We start from the raw sequence: 19620 nt of genomic DNA, 5'->3' as shown, positions 1-19620 counted from the left end.
CATAGCGGCGGTGTCCTGTCAGCGGCGGCGGGCGGCGCTTCCCAGTAGTGTCCCCACACAGCTGGGCGGCAGCGTGAGCTGACCGCCCCATCCCCAACATACCTGGACGCCTGTGGTGAGGGGCTATGACGGGGCTTCTTCTGTAAGCTCCGTCCAGCCTTTCCTGCAGGTAGTCCTGCACCTGGCAGTGAGGGAGCTCTTTTCAGAGAGGCCCGACATGCCACAGCTGCTCGTAGCAGCTTCCACGATCCCGGACCCACGCCTATTGGAAGGGGGGAAGGGATGTGGAAAATGTAGTTAAAAAAGAAAAAGCAAAAATAAAAATATTCAAAAGTAGTGTGGATAACCACACAAACCCTGTTGCTACTATGAGCACAGAAAAAACACTGAGGTACTCTGGGATATGGAGGGGAGGAGAGTTCTAAATTTAAATATTCAGTGCCCTGTTCTTGCTGAAGCCATCCATATCCCAAAAGTACTCCAGTGACCCCTAGTGGATGAAAAAGAAAATAAGTTAATGTGACGATACTCTATTAAAACAAAAATGTAATTTCTAGCCGATAGTGGAGGTGGTCTTACCCAAAATCAGGGAATCTTCTTTTGTGCTTTCCAGCGTTTTCATTGGAGTCACCGGCTTTGTCATCATTTCTCTTCTCATCTACAGAGGCAAAAATTAAAAAGGTACATTGCCTAAGAGATGCTAACGCTATGGGACTATTAAGCACTTGGAATGGTCTCAAGTGCAAGACCTTGAGCATGCTGCCTGCTTGGATACAGGTAGGCTAAAAAAGCTGGTCCGTGTCCATCTCTCCTGTTATCATGCAAATATTTCTTAAAACAACTATTATGTAGTAGGTGGCAAACGCATCAATGCAATACACAAATACACACAAAATAAAGAGCTATTTTCCAGAAAAGAAAAATAATAAAATTGTAATTTATGAGAATAAGCAATTTTTATATTTAGCTGGATTTGCTGGAAAATAAGCAGGGTTCATATCCACTGCAGCACCAGGTTTGTGCAAACCTTTAATTACTGTTCCAATGGCCATACAGGGGTACAAGCTATATATAAGCTGGTGTGCCGCTGGTGGCTCAGTAAGCCCAAAGGGACTGCACAGTGTGTAAACGTCACGACAGGCAAGACAGGCAGCCATTTTGTGCCCGGAACAAATTTTCTTGAAAATTTAGTGCATGAGTGCACCAGAAACCAGAGATAACCGTAAGGCATAAGACATTTGTGAGGTCCCTGGTTCTTAGTGAATCTACAGGCTGCACCCTCCCACTGGTTCAATGCACAAAGTGGCTGCAACCGCCGCATGTAGGCAAATGTATAATTAATGTAAAACCAAGCACTTCTACATATTCCAAAATGCCTGGGGATAACAATGCCATGACAATGTTCATTAATGTAACACAGAGCTTATTTTCTGGAGTTCACAGCTCTTTGTTCTGTGTCCCAATGAATGGTAATGAAAGAAATACTACTTAGTAAGGGAGCAAGAGTTAATTGAACCTTTTAGCAGGAGAGTGATGTTACAGTATATCTGGAGTCAGCGAGCAGTGTATATAACGTGTAAGCGGCTTCATGAAACCAGCTGAACTGCACAAATATATATTGTATCAGAAGCACTGCACCACCATCATGCCCTTATCTATTAGTTTGTATTGATATACTTTAATGTAAGGTTCTGATGAGAGTTCTGCAATGCCTGTATGTCTTTATATAGGGTATCCTCCACTAACCCATCAATTCATTCGCAGTGCCTAACGCAGAGCAATACACAACACATTACTGTCCTCGCTGGAGAGTCACATGACACGATATTTAACACCACCCGTTTTGTGTATTCCTAGTGTAAGTAAATACAGCTCTATGTATCCAGCACTGGGCCTGAATACGTCACATCTCTGCTGAACACAATAGTCTGCTTCTTGCTACAAGTATCCAGGTTCCGCTCTATAACCTCCCGTCAATCACATGATTCTTGCTCATACAGAGATGAGATTACCGCTCCCCGGCTAATATGCTTACATCTAATGATCACCATCAGAATTTACTATACTCTAATGCCTCAGCTTACCTTTAACGGCTTTGCCTCTTCCTTTAGATTCTCTCAGCTTGGTATTCCTAACGTATCCTCCTGAGGAACTCTGAGCTAGCCCTTCCCCAGTGGGAGACTGACTGGAGGTTAGAATGGTTTCAGTGTTAGTCCTGTGGGCTGGGGAGGAGGAAGTGGAAATGGAAGGGTCGGACTCCGGGAGACTACCTAAACTTTCTGTCGCTCGAGACTTTTCAATCCATTGATCGCTGTCTTGGACACCAAGTTGTTCCTCAGGGTCTTCAGGTCTTTTCTCACAGGGGCTCCCAGTTTCCTCTAAGAGCGTTTCCTCTGCCTCGTCCTCCTGTATATAACAGAATTTGTCAGGATAACCATAGCATATGCAGAGAATAAAGGGGGGAGGGGGAATCATTTTTAAAGGGATGGTTTAAAAAAAAGGACATTTAAACCTATAATAAAGTTTTACCATCTCCGTTATGTCCTAAATATCAATTTAGTCTATAGAATATATTCAGCTTTCACTAAGTATTTACTAAGGGTTCCTGTGGATTATGGTTTACCCTGGTTACCAATTAAAACTGATGCCTTCTGCATGACCAACAATGCAAAAATGCACAAGTGATTTATAAACGCATTGCATACACCAAAATGTAAGCAGGACATATATCAGGTAGCACAAATTACATGTTTTTCCCTTCCAGGATCCCTTAATCCTATTTCTGGGCCATTAAACCTGCTGAGCACCAAAGGGAGGCACAAGAGCCGAGCGTTCCCCCTTGGGGGGGCTCATCCTGCACTAGCCACACAGGGCGGTGAATGCAGCTGGTTAGATGGCCGTTGCTTCTGTACAAGTGGGTACCAGCTCACATCCATCGCCTTACAGCAAAGTAAAGGAGTTTATGAAATAAAGTGGAACGATGAGGCATTTCAAAACCCAATAAATCACTTACTGAAATGTACAATTTGAAATCAAAAGCCGCTGCTTGCAGGCATGTCTGAATAAGGCTGGAAAAGCTAAGAAAGAGTTTCTATGGCAAACAGCCTAATAGAAGAAGAAATCCTTTCTAGCTGGCAGTATCAGGAGGAGTACAGGCAGAATGTAGCATAGCAATGTGATGAGTAATGTGCCCTGCGCACAATAGAAAGATGGGTCAAAGAATCTCTAAGACAATGAGAAAAGGAGAGTTATGGTAGACTTACCATTGTCAACTCTCTTTCTGCGAGGTACATTGGTTCCACAGGAAAACATCGGGGTGTAGAGTGGACTTTGATCCAGAGGCACCAACAGGCTAAAGCTTTAGGCTGTCCCAGGATGCATTGGGGCCTCCCCTATAAACCCCGCATCCAGGCACTGAGAGCAGAGTTTTGTTAACCAGTCTAATCTGCTTGAGAGTATGCTTCCGAAATCGTTATTCGAAGCCCTCTAGCCAGCGTCTATTTAGTAGCAGGCCATCCTCTCTTGTGAATTCCGTAGGAAATAAGAGAGAATCTGTCTTTCTGATGGCCCTTGTGCGATCCACGTAGATCCTTAATGCTCGGACTACGTCCCGCGACGCATCTCCCGCAGAAAGTCCCGATACCTGAAAAACCGGAACTACATTTTCTTCATTAAGGTGGAATTTAGACACCACCTTAGGAAGATACCCAGACCTAGGCCCTCATTCCGAGTTGATCGCTAGCTGCCGTTGTTCGCAGTGCAGCGATAAGGCAAAAAAGCGGCACTTCTGCGCATGCGTATGGTACGCAGTACGCATGCGCAGCGTACTTTCACAAAAGCCGATGCAGTTTCACACAAGGTCTAGCGACGCTTTTCAGTCGCACTGCTGATCGCTGAGTGATTGACAGGAATGGGGCGTTTCTGGGAGGTAACTGACCGTTTTCAGGGAGTGTGCTGAAAAACGCAGGCGTGTCAGATACAAACGCAGGCGTGCCTGGGAAAAAGGGGGGAGTGGCTGGCCGAACGCAGGGCGTGTTTGTGATTTCAAAACAGGAACTAAATAGTCTGAAGTGATCGCAAGGTAGGAGTAGGTCTGCAGCTACTCAGAAACTGCTTGAATAAATGTTGGCGCCGTTCTGCGATCCTTTCGTTCGCACTGCTAAGCTAAGATACACTCCCAGAGGGCGGCGGCTTAGCGTTTGCACTGCTGCTAAAAGCAGCTAGCGAGCGATCAACTCGGAATGAGGGCCCTAGTTCTGAGAACTGCTTTATCTGGATAAAAAAAACAGAAAAGGAGAACAACATGACAGCGCTCCTAAATCTGATACTTTTCTAGCTGACGCCATAGTGAGTAGAAAGAGAACTTTAGCTATCAACCATTTGAGATCCACTTTATTAAGTGGTTCAAACGGAGCAATTTGAAGGGCTTTGAGGACTAGACTTAAGTCCCAAGGCATTGTAGGGAAAAAAAAAGGGAGGTTGAATGCGCAGCATTCCCTGAAAAAGTACACACATCCTGTAAATTGGCAAAAAAAAATTTGGAACCCTACAGTCAATGCTGATACTTATACTCTCAAGGAAGCCACCTTAAACCCTTATCCATTCCTGCCTGAAGGAAATCTAAGACCATGGAAACTTGGAAAGATTTTGGGTCCATATTTCTTTCACTGCACCATGAATATAGGCATTCCATATTCGGTGATAAATGCGAGCTGCGGAGGGTTTCCTTGCTCTGAGCATTGTTTGAATGTACCTGTTGTGAGAATCCGCTTGACTTCAGGATAGAGGTTTCAAGAGCCACGCCGTCAACGATAGTCGATCCAGATGCCTGTGATAACAAGGACCCTGCATTAGTAGATCTGGACGTTGAGGGAGCAGACGTGGAGCATCTATCGACATCCTCTGCAGAACTGTGTACCATTGCCTTCTGGGACAAGCCGGAGCTATTAGAATCACGGCACCATTTGCTTCGTTTATCTTCCTCACCACACTGGTGGCAGGATGATCGGAGGAAATAGATACGCCAGATAAAACTCCCATTTCACTGACAAGGCGTCCACAAAGATCGCTCCGGGATCCTTTGTTCTTGCCCCGTATGCGGGCACTTTGTTGTTCAGATGGGACGCCATGAGATCTATCTCTGGCAAACCCCATTTGTCTACCAGAGTCTGAAAGACTTCCGGGTGTAGAGCCCATTCGCTTGCTTGAATGGCGTGTCGACTGAGAAAATCCGCTTCCCTGTTTAGGACTCCCGGAACGAATACTGCGGACAATGCTGGAAGATGGAGTTTTGCCTAATTTAGTATGTGACTTACCTCCTTCATTGCTGTTTGGCTGCGCATTCCTCCCTGATGGTTGAGGTACGCCCCCGCCGTTAAATTGTCCGAGCAGATCTGGACTGGTCTTCCTTGAAGAGTGTCCTTTGCCTGAATCAGTGCCATATATATGGCCCGAAGTTCTTTCAGATTTATTGGCAGGCAACTTTCTACTATGGTCCATTGTCCCTGGAACCATAATCTTCCGGACACTGCTCCCCAGCCCTGAAGACTGGCATCTGTTGTCAAGATCTCCCATCTGATATCCAACAGGTTCTCCCTTTGTCTAGATGGGATGTCTGTAGCCACCAGGCTGATGACGTTCTTACCTTGTGTGAAAGTACCATAGTCTGTTTGTTTATTGTCTGATGTATTCCATCCATCTAGCTAGAATCAGACGCTGCCGAGGTCTTGAGTGGAAATGTGCCTACTCCACCATGTCGAATGTTGACACCATCAAACCCATCAGTCGCATAGCTGCGTGGATTGATATCGTTTGACTGTGTAACAACTCCTGAGTACTTGACTGTACCTTGGATATCTTGTCCCGAGGTAATCCATTTTCTGCAGACTTGAATTCAGTACAGCCCCACAGTGAGTTATCCATTGTGATGGAACCAGAGATGACTTTTCCCAATGTATGAACCACCAGTGCCTCTGCAGACAAGTCATTGTCTGTTGGAGATGGCACAGAAGCCTTTCCTGTGCCAGGATAAAACAGGTGGTCGAGGTATGGCAATTTTCTTATCCCCTTCTTGCGGAGATAAGCTACCATAATCATCATAATTTTGGTAAATACTCTGGAGGCTGTGGCTAACCCAAAGGGTAAGGTCTGGTATTGAAAATGTTGCTGGAGGATGGTGAACCTTGAGATAACACTGATGGAACAGTGCTATAGGAACCTGTAGGTAAGCATCCTGACTATCTAGGGATACCATGTAATTCCCTGGCTCCATGCCAAAACTATGGAGCGTAACGTCTCCATGTGAACCGTGGTACCCAAACTTATCTGTTAGGATTTTGAGATTGGGGTGAAAGGATCCTTCTGAACCCAAACCCGGTTGGAGTAAAAACCCCTGTCCCTATTGTGCAGGGGTTACTGGAATGACTATTCTTGACAAAAGCAATTTCTGAACTGCTTCCTGCAAACCCGTCCTTCGCCTCTACCCGAGATGGATTGGAACAGAAAAACCTTCGAGGAGGATGCTTCTTAAAGAGAAACATAACCTAGATATACCGCTTCTTCCACCCAGGTATCTGTTTGTAGACTTTTACCAGAACTGTGCAAACTGAACAAGTTGGCCCCCTATCCTGGGGTCCCCCAGAAGGAGGCCCACACCATCATGCTGATGGCTTATCCTCTGGTTTGGAAGCTGGCCCTCTGTTTGCCTTTGCTTCTTTGCCTTACCAAACTTATTGTATTGGGGCTGTTACATTCCTTTATGACCGATAAGGCCGAAAACCGGACCCCTATGTTGGGGTTGTATGTGGAAGGAAACTTGACCTTCTTGGAGTCTGATTTTGACTCCAGAATATCTGTTAACTTGTTACCAAACAGAAACTTCCAGCCAAAGGCAAAATTTCCAGAACCTTCTTTGATTCTGAATCAGCTTTTCATGTATGTAAGCAAACCTGCTCTGCGAGCAACTATTGTTAATGCTGATGCCCTAGAACATTAGTGTCAATATGAGATATATGGGATTCTTGCTCCCTTGCGGACGCCGAAAACCTGTCTTTTAGTACCTCAGCCGTGTACCTACAGCACTTGGAATTCCAAGGTGGTCTCCCATCCAAGAACTAACCAGGCCCAACACTGCTTAGCTTCCAAGATCTAGTGAGATTGGGCCTATCCAGTGTGGTGTAGCTGTAGATTGCAAGGTGAAGTCATGGCTGGCCTTATGACTACCCCAGACAGAGACAGTATGGTTTTCAGAAAACCATCCCTCTTTTGACGTTGACGGCAAAGGCCATATACAGTATATTTTCGCATTATCAAATGATATGCGTATCTCTTAGGAGGCATTTCCCATTTTTAAATAGTTCCCAGCTGGAAAAGGATATTTGGAATCCCATTTACTGGTAACATATATTCTTTATTGGGTATAGCCCAAACCTTTTCCATGATTTTCATCAGCTGCTGGGGTCCCCCATGAGGAGGCCCTATTTTTTGGGGACGTTTAAAGATAGGTACCTTATTTTTAACACAGGCTCTGCTGAATCCTCTAAGGACAGAAAAGCCTTTACTGCTCACATTAACTCCACTATATTCACTGAGCTGATACCTTTTACCTGTTCTTTGTATGCCGAAGAAAAGTATATAGAGCTTTCATCGTCTGAGGAATCATCCTGTGTAGCCTTTGCAGTTGATGATTTACTTACACTCTGTTTCTCAGCTTGTTTTATTAGAGAAGCTGTTGGGGATACCATAGGTAAAGAGCTGCCGGTATGGGTTAATATGAACCCTATTCCTGATATCGAAGCTGTAGGAAATAACCTTTCAGCTATACTGGACAAGGTCTGTGCAAACATCGCCCAAAGTGGATTTATCTGTACTTGACGTAGATCAGGGATCTGCCTTGTATTAGGCTGACAAGCAAACCATTTTACACATAAACCATCCTGTACCAGATCAGAGAGGATAATACAGTTTTTGCAAGACAACATGATATGAGTGTTGGTGTTACTGTAAGTGTACTCTCGTCACCTTTGCCGCTCTAAGACATGATAAATAATCAGCACTTTCACAGTGTAATACACAATTTGTGACTGTAGCCACTTTATTGTTCTAAAGTGATATCAATCTGACCCCATCCCATGCACCAGCATTGAGGATCAGCAGACCAACTGACAAACATATATTAAAGTCAGCAATCACACTAGCAGTCAGTTACATATTATATATTAGTCATATGAGCACATAATCAACTACAAACACATTTTGAAGTATGTAGGAGTACATATTACTGAATTCTGTTTTATACAGATCTTAACGTACACAGACGCATTGCGAAGAAAACCAGAGTAACATACACAGGCTCATATGCAATAGGCACTTAAACTTAACTATTCATACTGACAAAAGTAGATATAGATTTAGTGCTGTATTACCCGTACTCGGTAGAGTGGGATACAGGGAGACTCACCTCACTTCCAAGATCGATTAATACGTTAGCGAACGCTGAGTGGATCCAGACGCTACTAATGTACACCGCCGCTCCGGGAACTTTAAGTGAACACCGACACACCGGCCATACAGACGCCTGTATTGCGACCGGGTCTCCTCACGGTAGCGCTTAGTGGACACAGACGCAGCGGCCTATGCTGAGACGGAAGTGAGGCAACAGTTCATGGCAGGAGACTCAAGGTAACATTGTCATGAACTGGGGGGAGGGGCGACCAGGAGAGCGTCTAACTCCCCACTGCAGCCTCATACTATTCCTGGTTGCCTTATGATCCCACCATGGTCCGGCTCTTGCCGCACTAAACAAAAAACTGATTTGTCTGAGCCAGTGGGCAGGGATATATGGGCGGGCCCGTTGCATCCTGGGAGGCCTGAAAGCTTGTGATCGTTTGGTGCCAATCCACTGTCGCTCCATCATATCCCATTGTTATCCTGTGGATAACCTGTGGACCCTGCCGGAGAATGCTGCTATATGAAACCAGGGTTCCCGTCTGATGTCCACAAAATGATCAGAATGGGTTAATATAGTTTTAACCACCTTCTGCTGTTTAAACTTATCAGTTTTCTTTGTCACAGTAGTGGAATCCTCCTCTTTGAAGGAAATACTTATTAGCATACACTAAGGCAGGGACATCAATCTGCAAGGGAGAATCCTCATCAGTAACACAGGATTCAGTGTCTGACAAGACTGTAAGGTCCCCCTCCTCTTCAGCTGAAACGTCAGAGAGGATTTGGATTGCGATAGGATTTTGGATTGCGAGGAGGAAGCAGCCCGCTTAGAGGACCTAGAGACACGGGAGTGACCTGGTCTAGGTTTCTATCTAACCAAAGACTGATACATTGTTGCAGTTGGTTAGCCAATTTTTCTGCCCAAGGCGAATTAACCTTTGGGACAATATGAGGTGCAGTGCACCGGTGGTCCCAAAGGGGGAGCTATGCGTTTCACCAGTGTACCCAGTAGGTTGGTGAACGCAGCCCAGGGTGCTCCACTGCATGAGCTGCGGACTGACTGGGAGGCGTATGACATTTAGTACACAGACCGTCATTTAACACTTCACTCTCTTGTAAATTCCTAGAGCATGCTCTGCTGATGCAGGAGCTTACACTGATTTACTGCCCCTTCTGTTAGACATTATCTGAGAATGCAACAACAGAGCGACCAGGTATGATATTGCCAGACAAAGTACAACACCTGCAAATAAATCCGGTATTATGTGACCGAGTACACAGTAGAATATACGTATTAGATAAATACTGTGACGCACTTTATTAGCAGACCAGGACACACCTAGCCTCTTAGGGTACAGAATATAGTGACAGTTATATCTGGGAAACACTGAGACTGAAACCACACAGCAGATACAGGCACACACTGTCATAGGTAATGCAGAAATTTTTATCACAATAAATTCTGCACTGAACTAGTACGTGGGTGTGTGTGTGTGTGTGTGTGTGTGTGTGTGTGTGTGTGTGTGTGTGTGTGTGTGTGTGTGTGTATGTATGTATGTATGTATGTATGTATGTATGTATATATATATATATATATATATATATATATATATATATATATAGATAGATATAGATATATATAGATAGATATATATATATATATATATATATATATAGATATAGAGAAACTGGCGGCACTCACAGGACTTGACATGAGACGATAATCAAGTCCTGTGAGTGCCGCCAGCTTCTCTCCATCTACATATTCCACTTTTAGTGGTAAGGCGGGCACCCAGGCAACTGCTTACCTGTTAGACGGAGTGCCAGCCATTACAGAGAATTTATTTATATATATATATATATATATATATATATATATATATAATATTGTCAAAATGTATAAGTGTGCGCTCATGTGGATCAAATATAATCTGTAGTAAATATTAAAATATTTTCTTATAGTTTAAAATATTTTCACATGCATTCCTCACAAACGTGGGTGGTAGCTGATAAATTATGGCGATTAGAATGTGTAAGAAATAGAAGTAATCAGCGCCTAATAATGCCCAGAAAATGACGGTGGGGACGTAGAATGAAATTTAGTGAAACAAATGGGACAAGCACTTATCTCAGATGGGAATCTTCGGTCCTCAGACCAATATCATCACAGTGATATGCAAAAGAGAAAAAGAAAACCAATAGTGTGTACCGTTTAAACCTATATGTACTTATAGCATTTTTCTACTTAGTGAGTGTTAATTGGAAACGATCCCAGAATATCACACTCCACAATAGCGTAGTAGAAAGATAATTTTTCACATTTAATTAAGTACATAAAATATATCCACAGTTTAAAATGAGCAGGTATCGCACGTACAAGAAACAAATGATATAGAAGCTTATCTGTCCATAAATATAGGGTCCAGGATATCTCCCTTCACATTTACTTTAGTACATAAATTAAACCACGGTTTAAAACGAGCAGGTATCACACGTACAAGAAACAATTGATATAAAAGCTTATCTGTCCATCAAAAGAGGGTCAAGGGTAACTCCCGACGCATTTCGTCCCAATGCAAAGGACTTCATCAAGGGAGATCCCCTTGATGAAGTCCTTTGCATTGGGACGAAACGCGTCGGGAGTTACCCTGGACCCTCTTTTGATGGACAGATAAGCTTCTATATAATTTGTTTCTTGTACGTGCGATACCTGCTCATTTTAAACTGTGAATATATTTTATGTACTTCATGAAATGTGAAAAATTATCTTTCTACTACGCTATTGTGGAGTGTTATATTCTGGGAGCGTTTCCAATTAACACTCACTAAGTAGAAAAATGCTATAAGTACACATAGGTTTAAACGGTACACACTATTGGTTGTTTCTTTTTCTCTTTTGCATATCACTGTGATGATATTGGTCTGAGGACCGAAGATTCCTATCTGAGATAAGTGCTTGTCCCATTTGTTTCACTAAATTTCATTCTATGTCCCCACCGTCATTTTCTGGGCATTATTAGGCGCTGATTACTTCTATTTCTTACACACACACACACACACGTATGTGTGTGTGTGTGTGTGTGTGTGTGTGTGTGTGTGACGAAAAAAAGGTGGCACGCAAAGTCTGTTTACATGCCAAACAGACATCTGTATTGGAAGCTTGTCTAACGTTTTCGGGGCATTCGCCCTGTCCTCAGGACAACACAATACAGGTTGAGTATCCCATATCCAAAATGCTTGGGACCAGAGATATTTTGAATATCGGATTTTTCTGTATTTTGGAATCATTGCATACCATAATGAGATATCATGGCGATGGGACCTGAGTCTAAGCACAGAATGCATTTATGGTTCATATACACCTTATACACACAGCCTGAAGGTCATTTTAGACAATATTTTTAATAACTTTGTGCATTAAGCAACGTGTGTGTACATTCACACAATTCATTTATGTTTCATATACACCTTATACACACAGCCTGAAGGTCATTTAATACAATATTTTTAATTCTTTTGTGTATTAAACAAAGTTTGAGTACATTGAGCCACAGAAAACAAGGTTTCACTATCACACTCTCACTCAAAAAATTCCGTATTTTGGAATATTCCGTATTTCGGAATATTTGGATATGAGATACTCAACCTGTATCTATATATCTATCTATCTATCTATCTATCTATCTATCTATCTAAATAGATAGATAGATAGATATAAACACAGCGCGGTCCTAGACCGGAAGTATATATCAGAATACTCGCATAATATATTCTGTAACAGGTAAACTGTTTCTTAATTAACGCTGTCCGTGTTTGTAAAGTTACAGCGCTGTATACTGGCGGCTTTACAAGGGAGACCTTGCCCTGAAATCCCAGAGACCAGTAGCAACTATGCTCAGAAGATGGCACCCAGCGTCTCTGTCAGGGAATGAGGGAGAGTGTGAGGCAGTTCCAGGGTGGGAAAATCTACTCAGAGATGGCGCCCTGGGCCGGGGGAAGGGCTACAGGTCAAGCGCCAGTTCCTCTATGCTGGACTTCCACCACCGGTACTACAGAGCCTTATTAAATGGGACGTTAGTATACCCGACCTGCACTCTTACGCCCTGGTGGTCTAGTGGGGTCCCTGCTCAGTGACAGTGTCCACGTCAGCACCGTGACCTGTCTCCCTAGGCCACTGACGGAACACGATTTAATGGCGAGTCCCGCCTGGGAGACCCTCTTACCTCCTCCCCGCAGCAGCCAGGCGATCCAGGAGAGCAGTCTGCGACTGTGAGTGTGCCTAAGCCGGCACGTATCTGCCGCAAGTACCCGGGAACAGAGCCACGGGAGTATGCAACGCCGCTTGGGATGTGATGGAGCTGCAGCGCTGAAGTGACTCCTGACATACAGTGCAGCCCAGTTGAAGAAATCTTCTAAGAAAAGCTTTTTCAGGGCTGCACTGTTAGGTGACTTGCTGCTGCAGGCACCAACTCAAAACTGAGCTGTCTGTGCCTGGGGGCGGGGTTTATAGGGGAGGCCCCAATGCATCCAGGGACAGCCTAAAGCTTTAGCCTGTTGGTGCCTCTGGATCAAGATCCACTCTACACCCCGATGTTTTCCTGTGGAAACCAATGTATCCTGCTGCAGAAATCTTATGGGATACCTTCATAATATGTTCCCAATCCTCACTACCAATAGGAGCTCCACCCATTTCGTAAATGCTTCTGGATTTAAATGCAGGAAGTTCCACGTGCCCAGAGCAAACAGAAATAAAAGCGCCTAGAGACCCCCATACAGCATATCCAAACTGGGTATCTGAATATGCAGTAGATAAGATACAGGGGGTGCTTAGTGTGCTCCTTTCATAAAAGATCCAGGTTATATACTTGTCCCAGAGACCACATCAGCCCCCCACCTCTAAAACACAAATCTGCCAAAAGCTCCAGAAAACATTTTGGTTTTAATATAGGTCATACTTCTAGCACAATGCCCACTTAAAATCTCACCTCTGCGCGCAGCTTTTGTCCCCCGTCAATGAAAGGCTCCTTTAATTTGTTCCTTGAGGGTCGATTCCGTTTCACTTTCAGGGCAAGCTGAGCTTTGGCTCGGTGAGCGCTCGTGTCCAAGCGCTGGATTTCTCCCACACATGCATCAAAATCTAAAGTACAAGACAGGCTATGATGTGAGCCATATCCCTTCATGTGGCCAGGGTCTTATAATTGCTGGGAAGGTGCCATCATTGCATGAATACTTTATATAATGATGCTCTCCATTTCAAACTCCAAAAACTAATATTTCTATACAATTTCAAGTAAATTCATCAGTCAGTATTTTGTATGTGAAGCCTGTAACACAGAACTGAGAAATCAAGCATATCATGGTCTACAATGATTTCTTTTAGAAAACAGTGGTAATCAAATTTTTATTTTATTTTTTACAAAAAACACTTCTAAAATTAGAAATGAAACAAAAAAATCAGCATGCTCCTATGTCAGTCTATCATCAGGGGGGGTTTTGACACCTGGCTATGGCACTGTGGAGGCATGGCCAGCAAAAGTCTATTTTAGCACAAACAAAAAACAATTGCGGGAAAAACACTTAGACAATATCTGCACAATTTGCTGTATCGGAACGACAAATCATGCTAATTGTCTAACGTGTCCCAGTGATTGCGTGCTCCCGTTGGTTGCATTCATCATCTTCTGGTTGGTCGTGCTGCATGGCAAACCAGAAGATATCGTGTGTGACCCAGAGCAGTGTGATATTGGATAGAACAAGAGGTCACTCATTACATCGCTTAGTGGGTCTGATTCAGATTTCCAAGCAAAAGCAAAAAAAACAAGCAACTGGCAAATACCATGTTGCACTGCAGGTGGGGCAGATGTAACGTGCAGAAAGATTTAGATTTGGATGGGGTGTGTTCAAACCAAAATCTAAACTGGAGTGTAAAAATGTGTGGGCTACATGCAAAAGCAGCCAGTATTTAGCCTGCACAAAAAAAAATATGAAATGTATTTGCTCCCTTTACATGGTTTGTTGCAGACACAAAGTTACTTGCTTTTTTTTTTTTTGCTTTACTTACTAATGGAAAATCAGGGCCAGTTTGTACCAGCTATCTGGTATGGTGCAGGGCGTAGGGAAATCATCCCTGCCATCAAACTAATTGCTGGTCGTCCTAGTGTGTACCCAGCCTAATTATCACAAATCAGGACATATTAGGGACTGTCCGCAGGAAATGGGCAAGTTCGGAGGATGCATGCAAATACACACACACACGTTATAAACACAGTCAAACACTACCCATCATTAGTTTGGATGTATTAGACAAGAGACTATTGGTCTCATTGGTTTATATGGATAACAGCACATCACTGTTCATGTTATTAAATAAGCTTAAGTATCATATATAATTGCTGTTACTTAGTATTACCGAATAGGGAACATTCCAGAAGTGCAGAACTTTCTGTTTCCAGATCTTCTGACGCTTTCTCTGCGGCTATCTGTGTATGTTCAATGCCCTCCTCATTCACCTCCTCGTGTTTATTGTTGGGGATCACGTGAATCGTTTCCTCGTACGCACAAAGTTTGTTCTCAAGAGCTAAAATCTGTTAAAGAAAGGAGTCAAGTTTGGTTATCTGGATCCTACAGGCACCTCACGCACTGTGACGTGAAAACGGGTGTAGTATGTTATGCCAGCGCTTGGAATCCTGGCGCCGGGATCCCGTTCGCCAGCATGCAGGCAGCGGGGTGAGCGCATAAGAGCCCCTTGCGTGCTCACTGCGCTCGCCACGCTGCAGGCACGGTGGCGCGCTACGCTATTTATTCTCCCTCCAGGGGTATCGTGGACACCCCAAGAGGGAGAATAGTTGTCGGTATGCCGGCTGTCGGGATTCCGGCGTCTGTATGGTGAGCGCCGGGATCCCGACAGCCGGCACATCAAATGTCTCCCGTACAGACACAATGCAATGAGGTATTCTCTGGAAATCTCTGCAAACTTTCCTCATTAAGTCTTATGCAAGATAGTATCTCTTGTCAGATGCTATTTTAATAAAAGTACAAATTCCACCTAATCCATTAGTTAAGAGGCGTACGTAATTATGTCTATTTTAAGACTGTCAGGAATGATTTAGATGGTTTTAAATATATTTTAAAAGCCTCATCCTCATCTTTGTGAAGAGGTTTAAGCTGCTAACACTGCCGCCTACATAACTGCTGCATTTGGAAGATTTTAAATTCTTATCAACAGTTCCTAAAATCAGTTATACAGTGTTTAGGAGAAAACAATGAATAGGTATCATCTGTGAATACGGTTATCTTCTACACAATTTAAAGGAACATGAAGGGATTGATGTAAGCATGCAACTCTGTCTGCCGCATGGAAATAGATATGGATATTTGCACATACACAGTTGCATGCATCTAGGAGCCTGTACCATCCCCATCATTGGGGGTAATTCAGAGTTGATCGTAGCAGCAAATTTGTTAGCAGTTGGACAAAACCATGTGCACTGCAGGTGGGGGGGCAGATATAACATGTGCAGAGAGAGTTAGATTTGGGTGGGTTATTTTGTTTCTGTGCAGGGTAAATACTGTCTGCTTTATTTTTACACTGCAATTTAAATTTCAGTTTAAACACACCCCACCCAAATCTACCTCTCTCTGCACATGTTATATCTGCCCCACCTGCACTGCACATGGTTTTGCGCAACTGCTAACAAATTTGCTGCTGCGGTCAACTCTGAATTAGTCCCATTATCAGCGTACATTTGCACCAGTCCTATATGCGTAATGCAAGATAACCATCCAAAATAAGGCTGATCTCTGAACGCTCAATAGCGTGATTCCAGACACGTTCCCGCCGCACCATCAGAACACTTATCTCATGTGCAAATGTCCAGTTGCCATAGTTACACCCGGTTCCGCTGAGAGAGGACTCCGAATCGCCTGTAGTCACTCATAGTAGTGTATGCTCTGTTCTAATGCGTGCGCAGTGAGAAAAATCGCATGATCTAGCCACAAAATTAACTTGCATTCGACTCCGATGAGAAAAGGTGTCCATTAAGATTTACAGATGTATATGTAAAAGATATTTGACATGGTCTGCAAATGTATATATACTGCATTGCAAACTACTTGTCAACACTTCAGGATCTGACCATACCCACCTATTCCCCCAAACAGGCTTACAGACAGGAAGTCTGATCTACATGGGAGTAAAAAAAAAAAAAGTGGGGGAAGGCGCTCATGAGTTCACGGATAATTAAAGATCACTAATAGACAGTAGCCTGCACGTCACATTTTCCAATGAGATTTCATTTCTAGATAATGTGCAAAAAGACAGCCAAAAAAAAAAAAATTCCAAACATTTACACAAAGCAATGGTTTGGCATGGAACACTTGATTAATGCCGGAGTGCCCCCTTACATTTCTTAACTGTGCAGATATCTCACATATTTACCTTTGTAACATCTATTTCTAGCTATTGGAAGAATGCTCCAACACGTCAGCTTTTCAGTTTGCCGATACCTGCATGGCCCGTATGAACGTTATTACGCAATTATTCTTCCTTATAGTTGTATCACTAGTTTACGTGTTCATTGTAAAAAAGAATACAGTAAAAAAGAAAATGCACTAAGCGCTTAGGTGAGTATGACTGCAATTGAGTGTCAGCAGCCTCTTGGAAAGGGAATTGCCAATCCCTTAATGCACAAAAATACCAAAGAAAACCAAGTGGCGCTTAACAATCATGTAATAAAATACATTTAATAAAAATACAAATAAAATACAATACCATAACCTCCCGGGGGTATGATACAGTGTTAAAACATCACAATAATGTTAATAAACAGTGTGATCTACCAAAACACCTGGTATTTGATTAGAGCACTTGGAGACATATAATGAGGATTCAGTTGCCAATATTATCACGGGGGGTCTCAGGTTTGGGCAGAGAACCATATATACACACTGGAATGTGCAACTGCAGGGTATTAGCCAAACGAATAGCTCACAGTGGCGTGCCCACAGGTAATTACCCGTGACCCGGGTTGAGATACGTTTATTCAGCCAATGTGAGCAAATGTTGAAATCAATGGAAATAAAAGTACCTGTTGTCGCTGGGCAGGAGCTTTCGATTCCTGCTCCCTGGTGCTGTCCCGTTGGCCAGGGAGATGTTAAACACCAGAGCCTCAGCGATGGATGGAAAGCGGTGCTGCGGTGCACGGGGAACCCGACTCAGCCGTCCTCACCGAGACGCTGCCGCATCCAAGAGCTCCGTATCCCCCTGCACAGAGACTGACCACCAATGGAGCCGGAGTGGTGGCAAGGGTCAGGCCAAATGCACTGACCAGCGGCCCGTCTAACGCTCGTGCTGCCGGGCAGTGTGGAGGCGGCTGTAGCTGGAGCCGTGTAAGTTGGAAGCTGCAGACTGGGAAGCCCGAGCCGTAGCCGTCAATCTGAGTTCCCGTGCACGGCTCTGGTGGGGGATAGACGTACACAGCGGTACCGATCCTCGTAGAATGTCCTGTATTCCTTAACGCGTTTCAACGCCAGCAGGGCGTCTTTCTCAAAAGGCAGGTATGAGAAAGACGCCCTGCTGGCGTTGAAACGCGTTAAGGAATACAGGACATTCTACGAGGATCGGTACCGCTGTGTACGTCTATCCCCCACCAGAGCCGTGCACGGGAACTCAGATTGACGGCTGCGGCTCGGGCTTCCCAGTCCGCAGCTTCCAACTTACACGGCTCCAGCTACAGCCGCCTCCACACCGCCCGGCAGCACGAGCGTTAGACGGGCCGCTGGTCAGTGCACTTGGCCTGACCCTTGCCACCACTCCGGCTCCATTGGTGGTCGGTCTCCGTGCAGGGGGATACGGAGCTCTTGGATGCGGCAGCGTCTCGGTGAGGACGGCTGAGTCGGGTTCCCCGTGCACCGCAGCACCGCTTTCCATCCATCGCTGAGGCTCTGGTGTTTAACATCTCCCTGGCCAACGGGACAGCACCAGGGAGCAGGAATCGAAAGCTCCTGCCCAGCGACAACAGGTACTTTTATTTCCATTGATTTCAACATTTGCTCACATTGGCTGAATAAACGTATCTCAACCCGGGTCACGGGTGATTACCTGTGGGCACGCCACTGTGAGCTATTCGTTTGGCTAATACCCTGCAGTTGCACATTCCAGTGTGTATATATGGTTCTCTGCCCAAACCTGAGACCCCCCGTGATAATATTGGCAACTGAATCCTCATTATATGTCTCCAAGTGCTCTAATCAAATACCAGGTGTTTTGGTAGATCACACTGTTTATTAACATTATTGTGATGTTTTAACACTGTATCATACCCCCGGGAGGTTGTTGTATTGTATTTTATTTGTATTTTTATTAAATGTATTTTATTACAAGATTGTTAAGCGCCACTTGGTTTTCTTTGGTAGAAAAAGAATACACATCTAAATATTTCTAAAGCAAAGCTTGTGGATCCAAAACAAAATGTGAGCGCTTAGCGCAATGGGTGGGGCTTACTCTGGCGTTTAGCAGATTCATTTGTTCGGTATGTCGTCTGTCTTTTTCTCTTAAAAGTTCCTTGTGCGCCTCTTCTTTCTGTTCAAATTCTATTTCCCTTAAAAAGTGAAGTGCAATAATGTTACTAGACAGTCTCACGATAGAAAATAGAATTTTAATACCTACCGGTAAATCCTTTTATCCTAGTCCGTAGAGGATGCTGGGGACTCCAAAAGGACCATGGGGTATAGACGGGATCCACAGGAGACATGGGCACACTATAAGACTTTGAATGGGTGTGAACTGGCTCCTCCCTCTATGGCCCTCCTCCAGACCTCAGTTATAGGAACTGTGCCCAGGGAGACAGACATTTTAAGGAAAAGGATTTTTGTTAAACTAAGGGCGAGATACATACCAGCGCACACCACAACACACCCGTACAACTGGATTACCAGGAATACCAGATAACAGTATGAACTAAAGACAGCAACAAGCTGAATATAACCGATACACAACCTTCGTGTAACCGAAAACAACAACTATCAATACAACTGCAAGTAACAGTCCGCACTGGGATGGGCGCCCAGCATCCTCTACGGACTAGTAGAAAAGGATTTACCGGTAGGTATTAAAATCCTATTTTCTCTTACGTCCTAGAGGATGCTGGGGACTCCAAAAGGACCATGGGGTCTATA

At 44.1% G+C, this 19620-nt stretch overlaps 1 protein-coding gene and 1 pseudogene across 4 annotated transcripts in view; both read right to left on the bottom strand.

The window, feature by feature from the left end:
• The window catches only part of LOC134944679 (neurabin-1-like), a 199285-nt gene that overhangs the window by 41100 nt on the left and 138565 nt on the right, over positions 1-19620 (bottom strand). For 3 of the 4 annotated variants that reach the window (XM_063933454.1, XM_063933455.1, XM_063933456.1), the window contains exons 10-14: positions 18947-19043; positions 14855-15029; positions 13431-13582; positions 2085-2406; positions 580-658 (exon numbers count right to left, since the gene is read on the bottom strand). In XM_063933454.1, coding sequence (XP_063789524.1) covers positions 580-658; positions 2085-2406; positions 13431-13582; positions 14855-15029; positions 18947-19043 — 825 coding nt within the window. The remainder of the gene's footprint in view (positions 1-579; positions 659-2084; positions 2407-13430; positions 13583-14854; positions 15030-18946; positions 19044-19620) is intronic. The other variant, XM_063933457.1, reaches the window with a different exon arrangement.
• LOC134947025 (5S ribosomal RNA) lies at positions 7069-7187 on the bottom strand (annotated as a pseudogene).

The sequence above is a fragment of the Pseudophryne corroboree genome, chromosome 7, assembly GCF_028390025.1.
Source record: "Pseudophryne corroboree isolate aPseCor3 chromosome 7, aPseCor3.hap2, whole genome shotgun sequence".
NCBI classification, from domain to species: domain Eukaryota; kingdom Metazoa; phylum Chordata; class Amphibia; order Anura; family Myobatrachidae; genus Pseudophryne; species Pseudophryne corroboree.
The sequence above is the reverse complement of the archived record's forward strand: the minus strand, read 5'-3'. Positions and strand labels throughout refer to the sequence as shown.